General features: G+C 40.5%; 1 protein-coding gene across 1 annotated transcript in view; it reads right to left on the bottom strand.

The window, feature by feature from the left end:
* zmat4a (zinc finger, matrin-type 4a) overlaps positions 1-17,838 on the bottom strand; it is a gene marked incomplete at its 3' end in the record, with an annotated part of 174,445 nt that overhangs the window by 25,404 nt on the left and 131,203 nt on the right. Inside the window, exon 5 of the mRNA XM_083978641.1 lies at positions 1,470-1,691. Coding sequence (XP_083834767.1) covers positions 1,470-1,691 — 222 coding nt within the window. The remainder of the gene's footprint in view (positions 1-1,469; positions 1,692-17,838) is intronic.

Raw genomic sequence — 17,838 nt, 5'->3', positions numbered from 1 at the left:
TGTTTGCTAACAAATGAGCTTCATAAAGCGATGATGTCAGGTTGTGTTTACAGTCAGAGTTGCTGTTGGTATATTGACAACAATGTGTCAGTTTGTGAATACAACACACAGTGATGTCGAACAATTCCTTTTTAAATATGCTCCAGTAATTGTTGCTTTCGTTTTCACAGGTTTACCAGCTTTGTTATTTTGCTGTTGCCATATTGTGTGTCTGTGTTTCAAATGGTGTGTCTCCATTAATATTAAATATAAAAACTTCTGTTATGTGGGTTATTTATTTCCTTTAAAAACTCATATTCCCACAATCATATCAATGAACCTCTGCCAAGAATTTGAATGGAAATGGAGCAATAAAAACTGAAGAATGTTAACAAGAAGAAAAAGTGCCAAGATTATTCTATATCTCTCTATTGTCTCTTCGTAAAAATGCATTTATAATTGAAGAGTTCATTTGCAAAAGCAGATAAGTGCCATTTTGAAAAAAATGAGCTGAGGCTTTGTAATTATTCTATGCATAGTTTTTTTGAGATATGTCTGTTTTGTTACATCTCAAAGTCACTCAACTTTGGTTTGACTGGTATCACCTTATGTAAATAAAAAATAAAAAATGAAGATTCTAGATTTTTTTTAAAACGGAGTTATCTGCTTTTGCAAATTAACTCTTCAATTATAAACACTGGTTAGTTGTATACACTCTTAATTTTCTGCTGTTCTTTCCATATTTGTAATGAGAACTGTTGGTGCGAATGTCTTGATACTTGAAAAGCTAAAAAACAAAAACAAAGTAATACATAAACTGCCTGAGGCCATACCTCAAAACACATCAGTTTTCTAACCAATAACAATGGGACATGTCATTGATCGCTGGGGGGAAGGTCCTGGTCAGTAGTAAGGGTCGGTCATTGAACAGGAGCTCTGGGGCAAATATGATGTCATGAACTTCATGAACCACGATGTTCATCCTGTTTCTCCTGCCACTGGGTCACCACCACCACCACCACCACCACCACCACTACATCCACCCCCCCTGTTCAATACAGCATATTATACTGTGGGGGAGAAGCCCTGCAGTATAGGAACACATTATTACTACCTTTCCATGACTCTACATAAGTTTGACTATTTTCTTTTCATTACACAAAATAAAAAGTTGGATTTATTGGCAATTCATGCATTTTTTGCAATTCACCACATTCAAAGAGTGTGGGAATTTTCCATATAAATGAACATCTGTTACACGATGTTGATTAAGCCCAACACTGCCAAGTAAATCTGTCTGTAATTGACTGTATACTGGAGTTTTAAATCTGGCGTCCGTGGCAACGTTCCGGCACTGGCACGGCATTGGTGTTGATTAAGACCGGAGCAATCATGGAGTACAGCTGTGAAACTTTGGAAACATCTGTGAAAATATCTCTTTTGTGTTTTTGTATCAATAAAAAAAAGGGCAGTAATTCATGACATCATACCTTTCATCTCTCCCATGTCCAGGGTTTTGCCCAGCTGCTCCAGCAGGTCTGCTCTGGCCGCGTTCTTCTTGTGCTTTTTGCCATCGTAATGTTGCTGAGCCATGCCCGGATTGTTGAACCAAGCGTTACATAGCTGGCAGTAGCGGTCTGAGTCCCGGCGCTGTCGCGGAGAGGTCATGGGAGATGTTTCTGGGGAGCTCTTTACAGGACTGGGAGACGCCTCTGAAGAAAGACAACATAACACTGATGTCAGGCTGTGCTGTTTTTTTTTTTTTAAACAGTTTTTACCCCTTCAAAAGGACACACATACAAGCTCACACATATATAAATGTATACATAGATGAAGGAAAGCATTTAAAGTAGAAGACTGAAATAATTAACCAATCAGATTTTGATTTACATGTACAGTGGGTAGGACCAGGAAAATATTGCATGGCACCTTCTCAAAAGCCATTAACTCCCAGTGGCTGCGCAAGATGCACAAGATTGGCTGTGAGATGTTCTTCTGTGTTTATATCAGACATCCAGTGGTTTACAACGATGAATGAACATCTCGCGCATGCGCACAAACATCAACACAGCCACTGGGAGTTACTGCTACAACAAGGCCAAAAACAGAGATCTAATACATTTTTTCCGAACAACTTTTTCACGTCATGGCTTCAGGACACTTGGGTCAGTATGGACGAGCAGTATGGAGGTTATTTGGACGTTTCATAGTATGTGTTTTGGATGATTCAAAAGTGAACTCTATCTGCCGTCATTATATGAGAATCCGTTGTCAGCCGGACCCCCACTCGAATTCCAAAAGCGTTTCTCGCTTTTCTTCAAAAGTTCTCCAAACTCACCATAAACTAAATCTACGGTGAGTAGAAAATTGGTGAATTATCAATTTTGGGTGAAGTATCCCTTTAACAGCGCTGCAGAAAAAACATTTAAGAATCCACGAGGGAAGTGCGATTCTATCATTAGGAGCAAAACTATTGGAAGACATTTCAAAGTTGATGCCACTCATGCATGACTTTCCCTCCTTTTTCTTTCACCTGACAAGCCTTCCTCCTGGGCTCCTGCTGGATCTGTTAGTCTTACTAATTTGACAAAGTCAGCCCAGCATCATCAAAATTCAGACACACATCCCCGGAGCTACAGAGAGATTTAAAACTTCTGGTGACACCAGAGTTAACTCCCAGCTGGATGAGCAGCGCAGCAACCAAATTCTTGCCCACAAAAACAAAGTCAGGCAAGAACAGGGAGCAGCTCATCAACTCCATTGTGTTTCTGGGGAGGCAAGGGTTTGCAATCAGAGCACATGACCAGAGCAGGGACTCAAAGAGAAAACAAAGGGATCATCTATGTTCAAATATGACATCTCCCTGCGCTGTCATCTTCATACTGCGATTGTATTGTTGGGCACATCAAGCAAAATCTAAATTGCAGTATTTTTTTTATTTTTATCAATTATTTTAACCTACAGTATGTCTTTATTTCACACTTTACTTATTATTTCAGTAATTTAGAGTGAATATTCTTATATTGATCTGTTTATTCAGTTTTTTTTCTTTTAGGTCAGCTTCATTCATCTGGGTTAGTGCACAACATTTCGTTCTCTGTACACTACTGTGTATAATTGAATGGCAATAAAGGACTATCTATCTATCTATCTATCTATCTATCTATCTATCTATCTATCTATTAGGGATGCACATGATTAACCGTTTAACCGTTAACCGATAACAAGAACTTTGACCGATTAATACTATCGGTTATTTATTTTTTTTATTAGCTCCTTATGTCGTCAACTCATGGGGGCGTGTCGACACGTGCAGACTTCCACATGCCTTCAGTCATATTTCGCAGCAGCCCAGTCAGACAATAAATGTAGCCTACATGGACATAGATGTAAATCACCTGTAACAACTGCGCTGAAAAAAACGAAAAAAAATAAAATAAAAGAGACGTCACTGCTCTCCAGCCTGTTCACCTGCAGCTCTCCTGCAGCTCCACAGAGGAGCTGTCAGAGGAGCTCTGCTGCTCCTTCAGCCTGGTGTTTGGCTGCACTTTGTATAAAAATAGTTCTACATTGGACGATCTACCTGAGTGCGATCGGCTGAGATGGAGCACAGTGGATATGGCATTGATCAGCTGTCGCGGCGCACATGTGTATTTAGCGGCAAAAAATAAATAAATAAATAAACTGGAGCGATCAAATTATTATTATTTTTTGCTGTTAAATACACACGTGCGCCGCCAGCGTCGTAATCTTATCGGGTAACGGTTAATAATCGGTCAACAAGCGTCAGTTATCGGTCAGAAATTTTTTTTGAAATGTGCATCCCTACTATCCATCCATCCATCCATCCATCCATCCATCCATCCATCGTACAATTACATAAGTCATGACTGAGGCCATGAAGGATGAAGTGAGCAAACACCTCATATGTTGTAATGAAGTCGTTCTTTTGGATTCTTGTACTTTTGTTTTTTTAGTATTAGTACAGTATATGTATGAAATCTACATAATTACCTAATAATCTACAACACACCATCCTGTTACTTGTGTTGTGTGTCTGGTCTAGTTTTGAGCTGAAGCTCCAGCTCTAACTCAGTGTTACTTCACTCAGAGCTGCATTTGGCTGGTACACACAATTTAACACCATGTTAAATTCTTGAAATGTTTATGTGTGTATGCCAGAAAGGCAACTGAAACCTGGGAGGACAGGGTGTTTTCCAAGTCAAAAACATGAAAAACGCTGTTTTAGAACAAAACAGAACAAAAGCAACTACTACTGCAAACTGTTTTAAAAGACATATTTTTAAGTGAAGTGAATTATTAAACGACAGACTGAGTCCGCAGGCTTCTAACGGCCGTGTCAACACCATCACAAACGCGAGTGGGCTTTTTTTTTAAGTAAAGATTTGTAGCCAGCGGACAGAGATCAATATAAGGGCTTTAATGAGCACTGATCAGCAGCAACGTAACAATGAGTGCGGCCCCGCTAGCGCAGCACACTGCAATAACAAGCTGTTATCTCCATTAGATGCCTGAAGAGGAAAACCTAAATTCTACTTGGCAAACGGAATAAAGAGCCTGCTCTTCCCGTGGCTGCCCACTTGTGCCTTCATGCATGGATGACAGCATTAACCCCGAACGAGTGCCGCGTTGCGCCGAGCGCTCCCCCGACACAAAACGGCACTATCAGCTTAATCAGTTTTAACACTCCAGTGCTCGGCCCACCCCAAGTCAACATTTAGTTTTGTCCCATTACGTTCCATTACACCAGTCAACATTTCAAAATGGCAACTCCAGTGGAAAACACAGGGAGAGAGAGAAAGAGAGAAAGAGAATGTATAGAACCTGAAGTGTAAGCTTTTTCTTTTGTTTTTTTCGCTCTCAGGTCTGTTCTTCAGTGAGTCAGAGCGGAGCCATAGGCGCAGCAGCCATACAGTTTACATTTGCATTTACATCTCCACATACAGCACTTGGCTGACGGTCTCATCCACAGCAACCGAGGCTATTATGTAGGATTTGAATCTGTGACTTTGTGGTTATAGGGTGACCTCTCCAACTAATACGCCAATGTAAACTGTCAGACTTGATCAAATCACTGCGGGCGCCTTTGCAAGGGGGGGGTCAGAGGTCGGCTACAGAAACAGCAGCCCCGGAGCTCTTATGGATTTAATGCCTTGCTCAAAGGAAAGTAGCTGTTGGGAGGGGAGGGGGTGGGCATGTGCATTAATTAAACAACTGCATCCAAGAACTCTTAGCAGCCATTTTATGAGAAACCTCACATACAGGAGGAGATTCACTTGTTCTTTACTTGTCAGTTTTAAAAAATCTGTTTTCTGATTCATGTGAAGAAATATTAAGGCACTTAAAGCAGAAGTAAGCAGAATATTTCTGTTTATATAAGTCTTAAACAGTTCTATCTTCCGACAGCAATCACTTACATAGAGTGTTTGGTCTGAAACACGGGTCTGTCAGTCACTCTGCTCTGCTGTAAGCCGAGGAGAAAACTTTCCTTGTATCCTACAACCTTTATCCAATGAGGAGAGAGAACGGCATAAAGGGGCGGTCCTCTCTGTGTGTGCAGCCAAGGGATGCGTGTGAATGTGGTGATGTAGGGACGAGGACCAATAGATCCATGACGAGGGCGGGGGCTGCTAACTCCATCTGCTGACAGGAAGTTAGCCAAAACGGCCGGATCGCTTACTTCTGCTTTAAAACTGCCAACTCTTGTCTATAGGAGGTATTGGGGTGACATTGAGGTGTATAAACTTGTCCATAAAATATATGATTCCAAAGTGGAGCTGGTTGTTAGTTTCTGGAACAATCAGTATGAACTAAGAAGGAACTCCTTCCAAAAAAGTGTTGTTATGACAAAAGGAAACATTTTTTTGCACTTAGGGCTGTAAAAGTATGGAATGAGCTTCCTGAGGATGTAGTGCAGCTCCGTCAGTGAACTCTTTTAGAAATAGACTTGATAATTTCTGGTCAAATAAGGATTTTTTATATAATTGCAAAGCAAGGTTATGCAATTGTAGCCTTGGTTTTTCATTTGTTTGTTTGGTTTGTTGTTGTTTTTCTTTGAGTACTCTGATATGTACTTCAGTGATATTATGTATGGGTTATTGAAGTTTCTAATGGCATATTTGTGTTTATTTCCTGTATGTTGTCATTATTTCCAGTCTGATGTATCCTGTATCAGATGCATTTTCATTAAATATCGATCTTCATCTGAAAGATACAAAATCGATTCATAAAATCCTTGGATCGATCTTTTAATGTATGCCAACGAGACTAACAGGGCTGGTCACAGAGCAGCGTGAGATCTATGATCATGCTGCTGTTTACATTTTGTTGTGTCCATTCACTGCTGAAGTGTAGGCTACACATTGATTGCAGTACGACATTATCACACAACTGTAGAGTTGCATTGTTTACTTCTGGAGTGCATGTTAATTAAATGTGCATTCATGTAACTGCTTCTGGGTCCATTTTTAACATTGATATTCTTAATAATAAACCAGGTTAGAGAGTTCTGTCTTTGTACAATTTGCAGCATTAGTTCTGTGAAAATCTCTTTCATAACCAGGACAAATTGGTATTTAAAACTGTAATAGCTCTAAATGAATATCAAATTGAATTGAATCAGGACCTTGTGAATCAGAATCAAATCAAAGCAGTAAACCAGCAGCGATACCCAGCCCTACTTGTCAGTCGAGAGAAGAAATAGAATAATGCTGCATCAAACCAGTTTAGACACCTCTGGTATATAAGACATGAACTGGAAAGAACATTTCTTGGTTCCAACAATAACAATCAGTCAATTACCAGGAAGTGCAGAGACAGGGATGACAGGATGTGAAAGGGAGAATTAAGAGGCTGCGAGAAACTCAAAGAGGCTGAAATATTTACTGTTTATGGAGACGACGAATAAGGCAGAGAATAAAAAGGGAGGAAAAGACTCGAGGACAACAAGACGACACTCTCGGCTCTACTTTTTCATGTTTGGTTTGTTTGTTCCTTTGTCTGCAGGATCACCCAAAAACAGGACATGAGTCAGAGAAGAACACACACTTTAGAGAGCCTTTAGTTCTGCTTACAACTGAAGTGGTGTGGATCCAATCAAAGGGCCAGATCCATTCCCAGCAATTATTGAAATGGGCCATGTCCATGAAGTCAGTAGCTGTGTTTGGTCCATTTATAGCTTACTGAGGCTTGGCTTATCACATTGACTCTGGCAATTTTAATTCAATTTAAGGATCAGTAGAAAATGGCTAATTGGTACTATTTTTTTTTTTTGGCTAAGGTGAAAATTGGATTTATAAAGGCAGTTCATTATGCGTCAATAACAAGTTTGACAAAAGGATCTGATAATTAATGAAATATAAGTGTCAAAACCACCAATTCTGATAATGCTCCTCAATTTAGCATCACATCACTGACACACCGAACTCATGAGAGTTTAAATAAGCATGAAAACGGATGCAGCAGGCTCAGAAGTATTGTATTTTTCTTCCTCTACCTCAAAATCTGGCACCACAGTTAAGCTAGAATGTGTAATGCCAGTGCAACCTAATGTCTGTAGCCTCAAGCAGAGACGAGGAGAGGCTGCAGAGGTGTGGCAACACCACAACTAACCGCTTCTAACTCCACAACCCAGATTCTTCTTATTTTCTGGTTCGATATGTGATCTCCTCAAAGGTCTTCTTGTTTACACTAACTCCTACGGGAAATATCTTGCTCTTTAACTAGTAAATAACTGCCTCTGTCTGCTGTTTCATGCTGGAGCAGGAGGTGGAAGGAGAGGGTTGGTTTGTTGTTTTTTTTACTGCCAGCTACTGTGATGAGCGCAGTGAGAATAAGCTAAAGAAAAAGTTTGGTTTGCTGTCTGATAATCAACACAAAGAGTTCAAGACGAAAACTTTGAAATGAACTGAAGGGAACTGCCAAGTCTGGTAATTATTTTCTCTGGGGTTGTCCCACAAGTGAGTTCTGTCAGAGTAATTCAATCTGTTGTTAATATAAAGATATTGATTAGTGCAGCTAAACAAAACCATATTTCAGACTGTATGTCCACTATCCACCTCAACCACAGTAAGGTCTTACACTGTAAACAGGCAGATGTCGATTTTAAAGGCAGTTGAGTGAAATAAACATCACCTGTGTTCAGAAACTGAGCTTTAAAATGAGCTGTAAGGACTTCTGTAACTTTATGATGTCATAATGCAGCAGTCCTTGCCCCCAGCCATTCCCTAAGCCCCGCCTACTTGGGCCCACCATCCAGTCTTGCAGAATATTGGTTTCTTTATTCCCCAGATGAGTGGTAGCCAATCAGAAGAGAGGCTCAGTGTCTCCTCTCCTCTGATTGGCTGACACCGACCGGCTGTAACAAGAGCTCCAGAGAGAAGCCCGAGAGTAGAGATGTAAAATTGAGATGTTTTCCTGTTTTATAACCACTAATATATCTCCTTATGGATTTCTTTGAACATTTTAAAATATGGGACCTTTAAAATAGCTGCAAATAAGATAGTCTAGATTGTTAGAGGACTTATTTGTCAAATATGAAATATTGCTCACTAGTTGAGAGGAAATGAGAAACAAAGAGGAGAAACTCCAGCAAATAATTTTCTCAGAATATTCAGGAATTAAAGGGGGACAATTTCAGGATGTGAGCGAAGATCATTTATCATCATCATCAGTAGCTACCCTTCTCCAGCGCTGTGTAACCACCCCCTAATTCTCATGGCTTTTACATCACAGTGCACCGGCCACTAGATTCACCTTAAAGCAGATATCAGTGGAATGTTTTTGTTAATATAAGTCCTAAATAGTCCTATTTTCCGTCAGCAATCACTTACATGAAGTATTTCAGCCTAAACACGAGTCTCTCCGTCACTCTGCTCTGCTGTAACCCGAGGAGAAAATTTTCCTTGTGGGATACAAGTGTTATCCAATGAGGAGAGAGAACGGCATGAAGGGCTGTGTGTGCAGCCAAGGGATGCGCGTGAATGTGGTGACGTAGCACGAGGACCAATTGATGCCTGACAAGGGCGGGGGCTGCTAACTCATGGTGCGTTCAAAGAAACTCGTACTTTGTGTTTTTCCTTCCTGTGAAGTCATACCAGTTCGATCTGGTACGAGTTCACGGGTCAGAAGTTACGAGTGGCCGTTATAGGGAACTTTCACAGACAACAGGATGGTAAAAACACGAGCTACGGGTTACCTGGAACGCTACCAAGTCGTAGTTGTGACTTGAAGCTGTAACTTACGGTTTCAAAAGCCTGCCTTGAACGCAGCATTAGCCGAAACGGCCGTGAAGCTGATATCTGCTTTAAGTCTTTATATTCAAGGTGGCAGGCTGTGTTATTACATGATGGCTCTCTGGTCTCATTGATAGCCCAGAAGCCACACTGTAGAAAGAAATAAAACCATTTCCTCTCATTAAGTGCATCATTAAGCCGTACTGTTTAACACCCCTCTGTGCTTTGATTGAGGGTTCAGCTGAGATCAGAAGGTGCAGCTCATTGCCATCGCCGAGAGGCAGATGGTCTCAGCGCGCCGTGCGGATGGTAAACTTGGGGAAAAGTACATCGCTTCTCTATATCATAGGCTTAAGCACCGGCAAGATAAAAATGGGCCATATTCTGCTGCACATAGATGAATTGATGGGTTTTGGAATCACTGCATTCAGCCTGAAGAACACACTAAAACCACAAAGGGAGAACTGCAGCTTTTTCCTGAAGCCTCAAATAGTTTTTTCTTTTTTTTTGACATTGATGTCTGAAAGGAAAATTTTTGAATAGAATTATTAGTACACCAGGGTATGAATCATCACAGCCTGATGTTCTTGATTTACCATCAAGTCAATAAGACAGTAGGCTACACATGCCACATTGATTGACAGGGTCACCAGAAATTGTGATGTCAAAATGGGGTCGTGAGCCAAAAAAGGTTGGGAACCACTGGTCTAATCAGTATGGAACCTGGAACCGAAACATGAATGTGCTTGAAATGTAACTTCACGCAGGCAACACTTGGATATCACCCATATACTGTATGTTGTAGTCAAAGTCAAAATGTGGTCGAGTCAGGCATGGGTCTATTTTTTTTTTACAGACACTCAGAAGATCGGCTGCTCACACAGGCAGAGCACACAAAGCCAGGGTTGGGCATGCACAAACCCTGAAGGCAACTATAATAATGATATATTTATATTCAAATATGAACAGTATAAATAGTAAAATGGCATAAAACAAGACTAAAAGTCTAATGGCACCACCAGCCTCCGGAGAAGTTTTAAACATTTATTGTTCAGAAAAGCACACATACATAAATACTACTACTTAAAGAACAAGGTAGGAGACAGGTGGATAAAAGATAAAAGAAATCAGACAGGATTCAAACAGTAGGACTACAAACCATGTCAGCCTCACTGTAGAACTGCTGTAAAATCCTGTGGATGCTTATATTTTCCTCCAAGAACTACACACAGTACAGTATGGCTCATCTGACTGACACCTCTATTTTAATCTGTATTGTACCCAGTACTGTATGTCTCTACTGCTAAATTCTTCTGTCTCCACAGCTGCACCGTGTGGAAGTGAAAGTGATTCAGACGGAGCCTTCCCTGCTCCTCAGTAAACATTTTCTGTGGCAGTAATTAGTCACATTCCCATCACTTAGTGTTTGTCTCAGGGGAGATGCGTACCGCTTTTGTTTGATGAAAATCTTACATCGCAAAAGGCAGCTTTACATAAACAGCCGTATTTTCATTTTCATTTTCATGCAAATACATTTTACAAACTACACCACAGTGTTTGTTTTGACGAGGACTTGAGACCAACAGGAGTTGTGATGTGTTGACGAGGTGCTGCTGCGGTAAACACCGTCAGATTGCTTGGACTTATACGCTGCTCTGTGTTAGATAGCGTGTGGGTTTGTCAGCTGTCAGTTTAAAAGCTCATTGTAATTTATTTATTTATTCATATATATATATATATATATTATTTAATGTGTATATGGATGACTTATCAAATCAATTAAATAGGCTAAAAACTGGATGTCTTGTGGGCAACACTGTAGTTAATCATCTAATGTACGCAGATGACTTGGTCCTGCTCTGCCCATATAGTGCTGGACTGCAGCAGATGTTGAAGGTGTGCTCCCAGTATGGCCTTGATCATGACATAAAGTACAATGCTAAGAAAAGCCACATAATGATAGTTAGAAGTGCTGGGGACAGGAAATCAACTTTTCCTACCTTTTCCTTGGCAGACAGTCCCCTTGCTGTGTGTGAGGAAACTAAATATCTAGGTCACGTCATATCTAATGACTGGTCAGATGACAAAGACCTTTATCGACAGCGATGTAAAATCTACGCTCAAGCTAACATGCTTAGTAGGAAGTTTTCTATGTGTTCTGACTCTGTTAAGTGTTCTCTGTTCAGAACTTACATAACACCTCTTTACACCTCCCAATTGTGGTCCAGTTATAAGCAGAAGAGCATGCAGAGGCTCAAGGTAGCATACAATGATGCAATGAGGTTACTGCTCTGTGTCCCCAGATGGCATAGTGCCAGTCATTTGTTTGTGTCTAATAGAGTGCCAACCTGTGAGGCACTTTTAAGACAGTTGATGTTTAGTTTTATGTGTTGCCTCGACAAATCAGAGAATCACATAATTGAGGCTCTAGTAAGCCCATTGAAAAGCTGCTACCGATTCACTTCTAGGCTAAGGTGGCATTGGTGCAATAGTCTGTATATTTTATGAAATGTATTTTTGTACTTTCTTTTTACTATTTATATTGTTTGATTGTGATATGGACCTGTGTCTGAAATAAAGTTTATATATAAAGTTTATATATATATTCAGTCCTTTTTTGTTCTGTTTTATGCTTCAGGACTGTGAAGTGCAGATTTTGCTCATCCCTAACCAGCCCCGTTAATGGCAGAAAACTGGAAATCCATAAACAATCACATCGACGGTAGAGCAGAGAAAAAAACTTTCCTTTCATCTCCTCAAAGGAAGAAAGAAATACACTCTCCATGTGTCCTGCTAATGCAACAGTTAATTTCTCAGCTCATGTAACACATGTCAATTTGCCTGCACTAGCTCCATGTGGTTTTGCATGCAGAGAGAAGCAGTACAAAGTGGACCTATTTAAAGTGAATCTGAGGAAATTCAGCATCTGTGGAAAAAAAGGAGATCAAAGTGCTCTGAATCCATGCACTTATCTGTTCCTACAATGATGCTTCCTTTTGCCCCACCCACCCCCCCCCCCCCCCACACACACACACACACCCCCAGCCCCATGCCTACAAACCATCTCTGGATTTGGGAAATTAAACATTTTCTCATATTTTCACTTTTTCTCTGAGGACGAATCTGTGCGAGCTGAGCTGTACAGTACGTGATCTCCTTGATTTAAATTTCTTCAGATGTTCCTCAACAAGAACTAGCCTACCTGTGGGTCATCTGGGTGCCTGATCAAGTCCTTGAGATTTGTATAAGGTCAAAGCTTTACAAAGCTCAAGGTAAGAAGTAGTTTTTAAAATCAAGGGTGGAGAAATTCAAATTCAAATTTGTGGAGAAAAAAAACTTTAGGACGTTACTATAGAGACTGTTTAAAACCTTCACAAAATAGTTATGCAATCTTTGTACCACTCTCGACTCAGCTTCAATAGACCACAGACTTGAGAGTAGCCTATAATGTTCACAAATTTAGTTTAGCATGTTATCATACTATGGAATTTCTACTTTTCATAACTAAACACAATACAAAGTACTGCTTGAGTGATAGAAATGCCATTAGTTTTGCAGGTACTTTAACAAAGTTTTTTGGTAATGGTGAAATTAGTGTTAGCATTAGCATTGCAGTCAACACAGGCAGTTTGTCTGTAGCGTAGCAACAGCGTTTAGCCATGCTAGCTAAACTGCCTCGGCTAATGTTTTTCGGGAAACTTTTTTGTTAAATACTACATTGGTCTATAAAAGCTTTTCTACAGTACCATAAATTCGCAAATAGTAGCCCTGGCATTTATTTCCTTCAACTGCTGAACTGACCCGGGCTTCAACATCCGCGGATCAAACCAGGTCGGGCTGGGTCTTAATTTTCAAGCTTGAGAACTCTAGCACAAATTAAACAGCTTAGAAACTGCTCATTCACAAGAACTTGCAGAAAATAGGAATAAACCCGGCTACTAATTGAGACCAGCTTTTATATGCTCAAACCTGTGGCCAGACCCGGCCAATACAGGAGACCGGAGTCTATTTGAGACTAAGCTTTTATTTGAGAATTTATGGTACATTAATGCGCTAAGTTCCTTGTTGGGTCATTTTACTCCATTTCTGGAATTTACAGAGTTGAGCTGTCACCCTCTCACCAAGGATCTGTAAATAGGCATATATAAAAATGTCTAGGCAGCCCAACAGTTAGTTTTTGAAACAGCACAAAATGGGCAGTCCGGAAACAGACCCTTTAAATGTTACTGCTATGACGTGTGTGCTTTAACTGTTGGGTGAGACGTCTAGTGTCATAAAACAGTCCAAGTTAAATGTGAAGGTACAAAAAGGAACTGCCATATTAACCATGACGTTCCAGATTACCTCCCAGTAATTCAGCATGTAGAAGCTATATCAAGCATTAAGCTGCAGATGTTAAAGGAAGTGACATTGGTGGCAGCTATTGTGCTTACGGCCCAGACAACTGGAAGCAGGCCAGGATGTGGAAACAGTGCTTAGAGAGGCCATGTGGAGGAATATGAAAATACATGTGGCAGTGATTATGTAAAACATTAATGACAAATTAACATTCATTCAGCCTGCCTGAGCTCTAAAATAGAAACCGAATTGGGATTGCAACACATTGCAACACCAGCAGCTGATATCCAACTAAATATACATGCATGTCATTGAAAGATATTCACATAAATACAGCTGGGGCTGTGCAGGTTAAGGAAGGGCTGTGCTATAGCTTCAGAGGCTGTGAGTCCTGCAGGAAAAGCATGAAATGTTAAATTCAGACATCAGGTTGGTTATTCAGCACTTTTCAACACTATGATTATGCATTTTTGAAATGTTTACAAGGGTTTTCAGATGGGGTTATGGCCCCAAAAGGATGATGCACCATCTGTTTTACTGGGGGAAAAAAGGGCATCAAGTAAAGTTTTCTGTTTCTCCTGTGACATAGAGATCCTGTATTTCTTCATCACTGTCTATGGAGGAGGCTTTTTTCTTCTCCAGCACACTATGTACCATCACAGATCTGTGGCGTGAGGAAGATAAAAAACAACATTCTTGGGAGCCTGAAGTTTGCAACTGAATACCGACTGACAACAGAATGGAACAACAACGGGTCCCGAGAGGCAGGCAGATCAACAGAGGAGCCCGGCCAGTCGGCTGACATTACTTATGTAGAAATCAATATCCTGGGCCTCCTGGTACCCTGGATTTATCTTCCTGACATTTTCTATCTGTAACAGATCTGTACAATAGAAGTACTTTAAATTACTGTTTCAGAGGATAAAACACACTGCGGTCCGAAGCCAGCAGTTAGATGGATGGATCTGATATTTGTATTTCTTATCTTTGAATATTAATGGAGAGGGTTTAGTGTTTTAAAATGCAGCTTCAAGCATTTCCTGACTAATCCACGAGACGCACTGGGTATTTATACTTTTTCTTCTTGCCTTTTTTTTTTATTCTTACAAAGTTTAAGGAAAAAGCTGAACATTCACAGCTGCCATCCAAAAACCTACCAATGCAAATCCTGTGTTAGGTGAGGAGGAGGTTCCTCTGTGTCTCAGTAGTTTTCTGGATGACATTGCGATTGATGGCCGTGTTGCCCCCCCCACCTCTTTTAGCCGGGATGGAGCTGCCTCTGTTCTGAGCCGTTGGCCACAGATGGCCTGCTTAATGACTGTCTGTCACTGACATGTGGCGAAGAGAGCAAACGGCAAAGTGGCGCTGTCTGGGCGCTGGATGATGAGGACGTAATCAGTACAAACACAATCTAATAGTGTCTAACTTTTCTAAACTTACAGCAAAAGTATCTCACTATCTGGTCTACTGACAAATAATTATGACTTTTTTTAATCATTGGTCCTGATTGTTTTTTAAATGATGTTTGCTCGATTTGATGTGATGTGCTTCTTTATAATTGGACATTCTGCCTGTCTTTCATTTTTAACTCAACTTAAAATTCATTCATGCATTTACCGGTATGTAGAAACGTTTTTCTTCCTACTTATCAGGTCAGTGTTTTTTATTTTATAGTTGTTCTAGGTATATCCCAGTCGACATTTTATGCTCTTTTCAGACCCTGTGCTGCACAGAACATCCGGACACCATCACACCATCACTCACACACACACACTGTGATGTGTTTACAGTCAGTGGATTGAAAACACAGTCACTTTATTCTATTCTATCGATTCTGGACTCAGTCATAAGTGTTAACTGTCATTGTTAAAGATAAAAATGAAAATAAGGATGAACATCAGGTTCATCAATTGTCATTGTGATGCATCATGTTCACCATCTCAACTTGACATAATAGTATTAAAGCAGAAGTAAGCGGAATATTTGTGTTAATACTGTATAAGTCTTAAATAGTTATATCTTCCGACAGCAATCACTTACATAGAGTGTTTGGTCTGAAACACGGGTCTGTCAGTCACTCTGCTCTGCTGTAAGCCGAGGAGAAAACTTCTTGTATACTTCCTTGTATCCTACAAGCTTTATCCAATGAGGAGAGAGAACGGCATAAAGGGGCGGTCCTCTCTGTGTGTGTAGCCAAGGGATGCGCGTGAATGTGGTGACGTAGGGACGGGGACCAATAGATCCATGACGAGGGCGGGGGCTGCTAACTAACGAAGTTAGCCAAAACGACCGGATCGCTTACTTCTGCTTTAACAATAAAAATAGTGCTCAATGTCAAATTTAAGTGCTGGAGATGATTCTGGATAAGATCTGGCTTCAATAAAGTTGGTGCAGTACTATACACACTGTAGCTAGAGTTCAGGAATCTAGGCGGCTGTCTAATCTACTGTATCTAGTCTTTGGTTTTTCATGTTGCCCTGTACTGGCTCATTTTATGTTCCAACCATGACCTGTGTTCTTTTCACTGAGGATTGACACTTTCACATTATATACCTGTGAGCACCTACACCTACTTCATAATTACAAAGATATGGACATTTTTTGCAACATGAGACATTTTAAGATGTCTGATATTAAAGATAACAACACTGGTGTAATAGTAGTATTAGTTTTGATCATCTATTTTTAAACTTCAAAGTTTAGTAATGTTCAATTGACTAATAATGAGCCGACAACTTTCCGAACAGCAAACACAATCCAAGGTGAGTGATAAATGCTTCAAACATAATCTCTGAAATAATTGCACAAATCTATTTTTCAAGATAATGTGAAAACGAGTATATCCTTCAGCCACGAATTGAACAGGAGCACTGTACTGACGATAAAAAAGATAAATAAATAAAAAAAACAAAGGAAGAAAACTTCATTCTGCCGTGAGGCTCTGTCTTGATCACGCCCCAAGAACATAAATATTTCACCACGCCGAAGCAAGAGCAGAGTGTGATCGATACGAGACCCCTGAACAGAGACAGAGCAGAGCCCACAGGTGGATGCAGGGCTGTTATTGTGTCGATGCAGCACAGGAAGCTGCAGCAGCAGATCTGTGTGAGGCAGCACCCGATGAACATTTAGTCGTGACAGATGTTTAGAGGACGGAGCTGCACCGGATTTCTCAGCCTCGGTCCAATCAGAATTCCAGACTTGTTTTCATGTCTTCAATTTCAGGTGCACCACAGAAAGGGGATTTGATTTCCCCTTGGCTTTCTCTGTGCATAATATTGTTGTATAGCATCTGTATCTGGTCTGAATTAACTCTGCAGACTTTACCTCATATATCCTTCTTCTGTGCTGTTTTCGCTCTATTCTACTGCTTTATTAAAGGAATTATTCTTGAATTTCTTCTCATCCACTGAGTTTCAAGGACTCATCCAACAAACATTAAAGGGATAGTTCAACATTTTGGCAAATTTGCCCATTGCCATAATCCCTATAGGAGTAGGAGTAGGTTTGTTACCTTTGCAAGCTATTTTGAGAATGGCGGAACAGAGTCACAAGCTGCTCAGAGCTACGCTATGGAGGAAGTTTTTCAGCAAGCAGTCTCTGCAAAACAACTCCGTCTCATAACGTTACATTATTATCTCATATCGTGGTGAATGTGCAGGTCACAACTTAGCGTTTTGGAGTTGTTGGATTGTGTATTTGATGAGTTTGATGAGAGAAACCAAGACAATCCATTAGCCTCCATAGCGTAGCTCTGAGCAGCTGGCGGCTCTGCTCCGCCATTCTAAAAATAGCTTGCACCGACAATTGTTGTTGAACTATCCCTTTAAGTCAAAGACAAGAGGTTTGTGCACCAAGCTACTGATTCAACCCTACCACTTCAGAGGGAGAACAGCTGCAGCTGCAGTTTTATTATTGGATGGATTCAGGACAGCCCAACAATGGGATGCTTCAGATAATACCACTATTAATATGCTCCACTTTATCAGCCAACACAAAACTTCAAGCAAATTAAAAGAGAAGTGGTGGTGCGGGATATCTGAGGGCTCAAAGTACAACACAAAGCTGTGAACTGCATATAAATGATTTGGTCAGCGGGCACGGCAACCAGCCACAGCAAACAAACAAAGCTCAGGGCCGATGTATTCACAACCACCCGGCTGGAGGAAGCATCTGAAACTACTGTGTTTGCTTTATTTCTCATTCACTGTGTTTCCCCCAGTGACCTTCACTCATTATCCTCACAACGGCCCATTTGTAAGTGGAT

The sequence above is a fragment of the Trachurus trachurus genome, assembly GCF_905171665.1.
Source record: "Trachurus trachurus genome assembly, chromosome: 9".
Taxonomy (NCBI): Eukaryota; Metazoa; Chordata; class Actinopteri; order Carangiformes; family Carangidae; genus Trachurus; species Trachurus trachurus.
This window is presented reverse-complemented; position numbering and strand designations above follow the sequence as displayed.